Source organism: Ammospiza nelsoni, chromosome 26 (genome assembly GCF_027579445.1).
Source record: "Ammospiza nelsoni isolate bAmmNel1 chromosome 26, bAmmNel1.pri, whole genome shotgun sequence".
Taxonomy (NCBI): Eukaryota; Metazoa; Chordata; class Aves; order Passeriformes; family Passerellidae; genus Ammospiza; species Ammospiza nelsoni.
Genome location: NC_080658.1, coordinates 4,068,268 through 4,076,343, shown reverse-complemented (window position 1 = coordinate 4,076,343; position 8,076 = coordinate 4,068,268). Strand labels below are relative to the sequence as shown.

The window sequence follows — 8,076 nt, the reverse complement described above, 5'->3', positions numbered from 1 at the left end:
CAAATCCTGGCAGTTCCCTCCCCCTTACGCGTGGGACATGACACCCACTCACCAGCAACCCTCTAGTAGAGGGGAATCCATTTGGGATGAAGGCCTGCTGGCAGGATTTCTGGGCTTTCTCCCTGAACATAAAGCAAGACGTGGAGGGTAGAGGAGGCAGAATTTGCATTTCAGTTCTCCAGACATTTCTCTGTAAGGTCAAAGCAGCACTGTTCAGCTGTACATTGGCTCTCCAGGGCAGCCAGTGCCTCTGTGGGATTAAAAGACACACCACAGGGAGACAAACAATGAGAACTTTCATGTGGCCTCATGTTATATTTTCTCCTCCAGCCAGGTCTTATGAGTTCTTAGAGAAATAAAACACACTTGAGATAGCTTAGCTACTTTGATGGTATAAAATTAGTAGGATGGCTTTTGAGGTGGTTGGAAACAGAAAAGTTTTAATAAAAGGTGAAATAACAAAGCTCTTTACAGAGAAGAACTGAGTTAGGGGTAAGAGGTTCTTGGGCCTGGTAAAAACACCCCACAAAAGTGATTGCTTCTTTTGCTTTCTTCTTTTTCTAGTGAATTGCTTCGGTGGAACATTTTGGCTTCTGTCCAATTGGGTATCTTTAGGTTTGAGGTGAAGTCTTCAAGGTCTTATGAGGTGTCTTTTTACCCAATTGAGGAGAGAAACTTCTGGGCTTTTTTCTGTAAGGAGACAAAGGATAATTTGTTCACTCTGTCAACAGGGAGCACATTCCTATACCCTCACGGCGCGCACATGTACAGACTGACACATATGCACTTAGGAAGGCCTCCCTTGGACCTTGGAATCTGAACATTTGTAAAATAAAACTGTCAAAAATTGAGCACGCTGTTGACTTGTTTGGGACAGCTCTGAGAGAAGAGAACTCAAGCACCTGTGAAGGAACCCAGCTACAGAAATGGTCTTGTCTTCCCAAAGCACCCACAGAAAGTGTACAGAAATAGGATGAGGTCAATGAGACCAGCACAATTTCCCTGAGACACGGTAAATCTAGCAAGAAGAAAAATACCCTGCAAGCAGAAGCTCATCTGAGTGAAACAAAGAGTTTCACTCTTTGCCAGAGAGAGATGGGGCCAAAGGAGAAAAGGGTGTTTCCTCTTATCTCACATGCCTGCCCTTGTGCCTGTGGGCAAGAAGAACAAGCCTGACGCACTGAAAATTTTGCCACAAAGAATCCTACAGGGATGACACAGGTGAACACCACGTTCCTGCGTGGAATGTCACCAGACCATGATCCAAGCACTTTGCCTGTGCTGACCTGTTTACATCCTGGAAATTCTTGGAACTCTCATCCTGGACCTAACATGACTCTTCAGATAGGAAATGGGAATGCACATGGCAGAAGCTGGGAAATGAAAAGGCAGAAATGCAGGAAACCAGGACACAGCCCCTACCATTAACTAGGATAGCTTGCATTTGACATGAGTTGGTCAGAAAATTATGGCTTCCACAAAGGTGCCTGTGGGCCTGAGGCAGGGCAGGACTGCTATAAAAGGCAGCCCAAGTTTCTGCTCCCTCATCCACGTCTCTCACCTCGTACTCTTCAGGAATCAGGTAAGTAGGAAGCCTCTTCTCCTCCTTCTGCTGCTTGAAGACCAGCTCTTGCCTGGCTGGAGGTGTCAGCTGAGAGGGGCTACAAGAGCCCAGGGCTGGAAGCTGCTTGTGCTGGCAGAGGGCAGGGGAGAGAAGGTCTTTTGCAGACAGAGAGAGGCTGGGACTTGGCTGAGGTGGCTCCTGGTCTTTGAGCTGGGCACTGCAGTGGGGGCCAGGAGGTGCCTTGGCTGCAGGGAGTTTGGGTGCCATGCTGCTTTGCATGTGTCTTCACTTTGTGCTTCTCCCTGTCTTCCATCCTAGGTGCACCTGTGACCGTGAGCCATGTCCTGCTGCAAGCCCTGTGAGCCTTGCTGCCAGCCCTGTGGCCCCTGCCCGCTGGCCAGCAGCTGCAATGAGTGCTGTGTCAGGCAGTGCCAGAGCTCCCACGTTGTCATTGAGCCGCCTGCTGTGCTGGTGACCCTGCCTGGGCCCATCCTCAGCTCCTCCCCACAGAACACCGCCGTGGGATCCTCCACCTCTGCTGCTGTTGGCAGCATCCTCAGCTGTGAGGGAGTGCCCATCAGCTCTGGGGGCTTTGACATCTCCTGCATCACCAACTGCTATGGCAGCAGGTGCTGTCGCCCCTGCTAAATCTGCTGGCAACATCCTCAGGCAAGAGCCTCCACAACCTCAGAACATGGAGCTGAAATGAAGACAGAACTTTGGGACTGAATGTAGGGCCTCTGATTTTTGTTTCCTTCTTCTCCTCTCTTCTGTCTCTTGCATTCCTTTCCAGTCAATAGCACTCTATGCCAGCCTAGTGGGACCTGTTGGCTTCTCTACCTCCCTTGCTCTGGTAACCAGCAATTGCCACCCCCACTGCACCTTAGTGGCTGCTCCTGGTGCTCTCTGGATCCACCTCCTTTTTCTTCTTTAGTCTCAATAAAGTTGTTTTGCATCCAAGACTTGGCCTCTGATTCTCTTTTTATCTGTGTCACCTTCTCCCGTGAGCTCAGGGCAAAAGGTGGAGTAAGCAGAGCTTGGGACTCCCTAGAGTGGATTTTACTTTGTGCCTTTTCTCATGGAGCTCACAAACACATCCCTCAGTACTCCACTAAATCTGCCAGGAGAGGAAAATGGCTGCCAAACTTGACAGAAATGGGGGGTGAAAGGGGGTGAGTGGGAATCGGCAATGCTTGATTCCAGCCCACAGCCTCACGAATATTACTTCTCAGTGCTGGTATGTGAGATTCCATGTTTCCTGGGGCAAGAATGTGTCACTGTAGTCATAAGACATAAACTAAGTGCACAATGGATCCAAAGGATGGCAGGTGATGCCAGCCTAGGGCACAGTACTGGAGTTTTGTAATGCTGCCAGATTTTTGTAATCCCAGCTGGTTGAGGGGCTCCTCTGTTCTCAGCCCTCATTTCTTTTGCTCATGAAACAATCGGCCCCACTATGTGACTTGTCTACTTAATGAAACCTCTGTGCTCTCACCATAATCTTGCAAAATCCTGGATACTGCTGTAGCAGTGCTGCCTGAGCTTCTGTCCTGCTTGGTGTTCCCAGAATCTGCCCTGGCTGGGAGCACGGCCTGGAGGGCCTTCCCTGCCCAGTAGGGCTAGCCACTGACACACCCTCAGCCCCCAGTTCCTTCTCTGCAGGAACCTGGACAGGGCCAGTACACCCACATCTCTCAAGGACAATCCCAAACCTGGGTGTCTTACTTCAGGGTAAATTTTGGAGAGAATCCCCAAAGGGTTTCCTCTAGAAAAGCAGATTCAATTGGCTCCTCCCCCAGCTGGTTCAGGAGAATATACCTCCTTAGAGAAGAGTGGAAAAAACTGTTTATTAAACAATAAAACCTAAAAAAATATTAAACAATAAAATGTCTTGCTTCTCCCCAAGAGATGGAAAACTCAGAAAATCCCCTCCCTGGGTTGCATCTCAGCTCTCTCTGTCTCTTATCAGTCCCTCCAGTGCTGGAAATGTCGGGCCCAGGCCCGACCTAGTGGGCCACAGGTGGAGCTGCCGGCGCTCTGTTGGTTGTTCAAAGGTGTCAAAAAGTCCAAAGAAAAGGGAAAAAAAAAAAAGATGTCCAAGGAACATCTTTGCCACACCTAGCTAAACTAACTAAAACAAAGAAACAAAGGACAGTTCTGTCCTACTGTCTGTCCATCCACAGAGAGCAACAGTCCAGGACCAGGAATGAGGAGGGGTGAGTGCAGTGTCTGAAAACAAACTGCACACTTCTTCTCTCCCCCCTTCACTCTCTGAATCAAGACTTAAAGGCTCAAAACTTATTATTCAGCATAAAGAGAACAAGACAATTTGGGATAAAAGCATCATATAGTAAACCCAGGACACCAGGCCATCCCTTTGATGCCGCCTCCAGGAAGCCTTGGAGCCCTCAGCTGTTTCCCACGGTCCTTGTTCCTGCCTCATGTGAAGGCTTTGAGGTGACAGGGTTCTTTTGTCTCTGAGGAGATGGGGGAGTCCTCTGGCCGCAGTGGCCTTTGTCCTGGGCCAGGAGCTGTGGGAAAATGGTGCTGTCAAAAAGACTGAGTCAAGGGGAGAAAAACATTTGAACACATCTGGGGAGTTGAGGCCAGGAAGATGAGGGAATTTGTCCTCTCCTGTATCCAGAAGGGGAAACACTGGTAGACCCCAGCATGGTGGGAGGATGGTTTTGGCTTTGGTTCTGTCCGCATGCTCAGTTGATCCTGTGACAAAACACAGACCTTCCTGTCTGGCTACAAGCAGGGCAGAAGGCAAATGGGAGGGAGGCGTTTGAAGAGAGGAGGTTGTAGAATATCCCCAGGCACTGTTGTTTCCCACTCTCACACCTGTGAATATTTGACATCATCTTTTCTTCTGATGATCACTATTTGGGGGAAGCCAGGGATGTGTTTTAGAGCTCCAATAGAAAAGGCACAAAATAAAGAAACTCCACCATGGAGTGTCTACCCACAACTTCCTCCACCTTTAGCCTTGCACTGAATCGCAGAGTTTCCACACCAGGAAGGAGAAAGCAGAGGGCCAGGTTTGGATGCAAAATGACTTTATTGAGTCTAAGGAAGAGAAGGAGGTAGCTGAAAGAGGACAAAAGGAGCAGACATGGGGGCCCAGTGGAGATGTCCATTTGACTGGCCTGCAGAGGGATGGAGGGAGGCAAACAGATCACATTAGGCTGGCATTGGGTGGTGCAGACAGGAAAGGAAAGGAAGGGAAGAGAGTGGAAGAAAACAGCAGTAAATCAAGGGCACAAATCCATTGTTCCAAAGATCCATCTTCAGTGCAGCTCCACGTTCTGACGTTGTGGAGGTTTTGGCCCAGGAATGTTACCAGCAGATCTTTAGCAGGGACGACAACAACTGTTGCCATAGCAGTTGGTGATGCAGGAGATGTCAAAGCCCCCAGAGCTGATGGGCACTCCGCCACAGCTGAGGATGCTGCCAACAGCAGCAGAGGTGGAGGATCCCACGGCGGTGTTCTGTGGGGAGGAGCTGAGGATGGGCCCAGGCAGGGTCACCAGCACAGCAGGCGGCTCAATGACAACGTGGGAGCTCTGGCACTGCCTGACACAGCACTCATTGCAGCTGCTGGCCAGCGGGCAGGGGCCACAGGGCTGACAGCAAGGGTCACAGGGCCTGCAGCAGGACATGGCTCGGGCTCACAGGTGCACCTGGCACAGAGGGCAGGGAGAAGCACAAAGTGAGGACATATGAGAAGCAGCACGGCACCCAAACACCCTGCAGCCAAGGCACCTCCTGGCCCACATTGCAGTGCCCAGCTCAAAGACCAGGAGCCACCTGAGCCAAGTCCCAGCCTCTCTCTGTCTGCACAAGACAAAGAGAGGCTCTCTCCCCTGTGCTCTCCCACAAAAGCACCTCCCATCCCCTCACTACGACAGCCCCTCTCAGCTGACACCTCCAGCCAGTCAAGAACTGGTCTTGAAGCAGCAGGAGGAGAAGAGGTTTCCCACTCACCTGATTCCTGAAGAGGAGGAGGTGAGAGAAGTGGATGAGAGAGCAGAGACTTGGGCTGCCTTTTATAGCAGTCCTGCCCTGCCTCAGGCCCACAGGCACCTTCGTGGAAGCCATAATTTTCTGACCAGCTCATGTCAAATGTGCACCATCCCAGTTAATGGTAGGGGCAGTGTCCTGGTTTTCTGCACTGCAGGCTCTATTTCCTGGCTTCTGGCCTGTGCGTTCCTATCTAAAGACTCCTTTTAGGGCCAGGAAATAGAGTTCCAAGAATTTCCGGGCTATAAACACGTCAGAGTAGGCAGAATGGTTGGATCATGGTCTGGTGGCATTCCATGCAGGCGCATGACCCAAACCTGTGTCATTCCTGTGGGTTTCTTTGTGGCCAAGCACTCAGGGCATCACTCTCATTCTTCCTCTATCCCTGCCCATCTCTTCCCGCATCCTTTTGTGACATCCCATCAATTTTCACATGCAGCCTGTTTTCCTGTCGCAATTTTGGGAATGGATAGGGGACAGAAGGTGTTCTTTGTGGTCTTGCTTCCCCTCTATTACATCTCCCTTTCGTCAGCACTCCATGCCTGCTTCTGCAGCTCGTTCCTGCTCTTGCCCTGGGCTGGACTCTGAGCTGTTCTCAGTGGCCCTTGGCTGGATGGATGGTGCCCAGCAACCTGCTCTGTCAATCCCCTTTCTCAGGCAGAATGACAAGATAAAACCCCACTGATCACAACTTGAAGCTTGATAGAAAGCAGTTTGCTAAAACAAAAGGAAAAGATTATGAATAGAGAAGTGCCCTGGGAAAGAAAATAAACGTATTGCCTCTTTCTCTCAGGAAGTGATGGCTGGCAATTTCCCAGGAAGTAGGTCTTCCTCCTGTGTCATGGTTGCTCATGATGGCACACTTTGTAACTAAGACTGCAGAAATGGGCTCTGTGAGAAGAGTTCAGTGGCTCCAGCCAGCTGTGACTGAGTCAGCTCCAGCTGTGTGCAAAGGGGACTCAGCACTGCCCAGCACTGAGCACATTTGTCCCACTGCTGATGCCTCTGTGCAAGCAGATTTCATTAGAAATGGTTTGGGCGGGATGGCAACTTCAAGACCATTTCTTTCCCATCCTCCTTCCCTCAACAGTTGGGCACTGATGCCACCCACTAAACCAGATTGCACTAAGCTGTGTCCGTCCCATTCTTGCACACTTGCAGGGCTGTGGAATCTAAACCATTCCTGGGCAAGTTATTTCAATGCCTCACTGTCCTCACAGAGAGAGACATCTTTGTCACCACCAAGGGAAAAGGAACAAACAAAATTGCACTTCAGGGATTGCAATGCTGCGCTTCCTGTACCCTTTTTCCTGTGAGCAAACTACAAGAGTTGAAACAGAAAGAAGGAGAAATCAGAGGCCAATATTTGAATGCAAAAGAACTTTATTGAGTCAAAAGAAGAGAAGGAGAAGGCTCAAAGAGAGCCCCTGAGGGAAGCCACTACTATGAAGTAGGAAGTCTGATGTCCTGAGCTGTCGAGCGAAGGAAGCTAGTAGGTCCCACAAGGCTGGCATTGAGTGGTGGTGACAGGAAAGGAAGGGAAGAGAGAAAAAAGAGGAGGAGGAGAAGGAGACAATAGTCCAAAGCCTTAAATCCAAAAATCAAAAATTCCATTGTCATTCCAGCACCATGTTCCGAGTTCTTGAAGGTTCTTGCCTGAGGATGTTGGTGGCAGCGGCTTTAGCAGGGACGACAGCATCTGCTGCCACCACAGCAGTTGGTGATGCAGGAGATGTCAAAGCCCCCAGAGCTGATGGGCACTCCCTCACAGCTGAGGATGTTGCCAACAGCAGCAGAGGTGGAGGATCCCACGGCGGTGTTCTGTGGGGAGGAGCTGAGGATGGGCCCAGGCAGGGTCACCAGCACAGCAGGCGGCTCAATGACAACGTGGGAGCTCTGGCACTGCCTGACACAGCACTCAGTGCAGCTGCTGGCCAGCGGGCAGGGGCCACAGGGCTGGCAGCAAGGCTCGCAGGGCCGGCACTGCTGGCACTTCTCAGAGCAGGACATGTCTGGAGCCTGGCGCTGCACCTGGCATAGAGGGCAGGGAGGAAGCAGAGCGCACGCACACCTCAGACACAGCCCGCAAGGCAGCCCCAGCAGCACAAGGCCCCTGCTGCCTGCACAGCTCCAGCCTGGCCAGCCCCAACCTGGGCATCCTTTGCCTCAGCCCAGCACCCTCCTTCCCAGCTCAGCCAGGCCCAGCTCTGCTCCTGCCTAACCTGCAGGAAAATCAGCCCCTCAGCCCAGCCTCAGCCTCTGGCCAGAACACTCGCTGTCCCCTCTGCCCACACCAGCACCAGTGCACAACAGCCCCGGAAGAACAAGGAGCAGCAACAAGGGCCAGAAAGCTCAATGCTGTCTTGGAGAGGGTGGAGGAGAAAAGGGCTTGCAACTCACCTGGTTCCCAAGGAGCAAGAGGTGACAGAAGTGGATGAGAGAGCCCCCAGTGTGGCTGCCTTTTATCCTGGCCCCACAGTGCCTCAGGG

At 51.4% G+C, this 8,076-nt stretch overlaps 1 protein-coding gene and 2 pseudogenes across 1 annotated transcript; 1 reads left to right on the top strand and 2 right to left on the bottom strand.

The window, feature by feature from the left end:
• Nucleotides 1-1,449: 1,449 nt before the first annotated feature.
• On the top strand, nt 1,450-2,212 carry LOC132084319 (feather keratin Cos2-2-like; annotated as a pseudogene).
• A 2,705-nt stretch (nt 2,213-4,917) lies between these two features.
• On the bottom strand, nt 4,918-5,684 carry LOC132084337 (feather keratin Cos2-2-like; annotated as a pseudogene).
• Nucleotides 5,685-7,267: 1,583 nt separating this feature from the next.
• LOC132084339 (feather keratin Cos2-2-like) lies at nt 7,268-7,597 on the bottom strand. The gene has a single exon (XM_059489408.1). The coding sequence runs from the start codon at nt 7,595-7,597 to the stop codon at nt 7,268-7,270; it is 330 nt and encodes a 109-aa protein (XP_059345391.1).
• Between the last annotated feature and the right edge of the window lie 479 nt (nt 7,598-8,076).

Bases quoted from the DNA above. Each gene is read 5' to 3' on its own strand.
- LOC132084339 (XM_059489408.1), bottom strand. From the start codon at position 7,597: ATGTCCTGCTCTGAGAAGTGCCAGCAGTGCCGGCCCTGCGAGCCTTGC.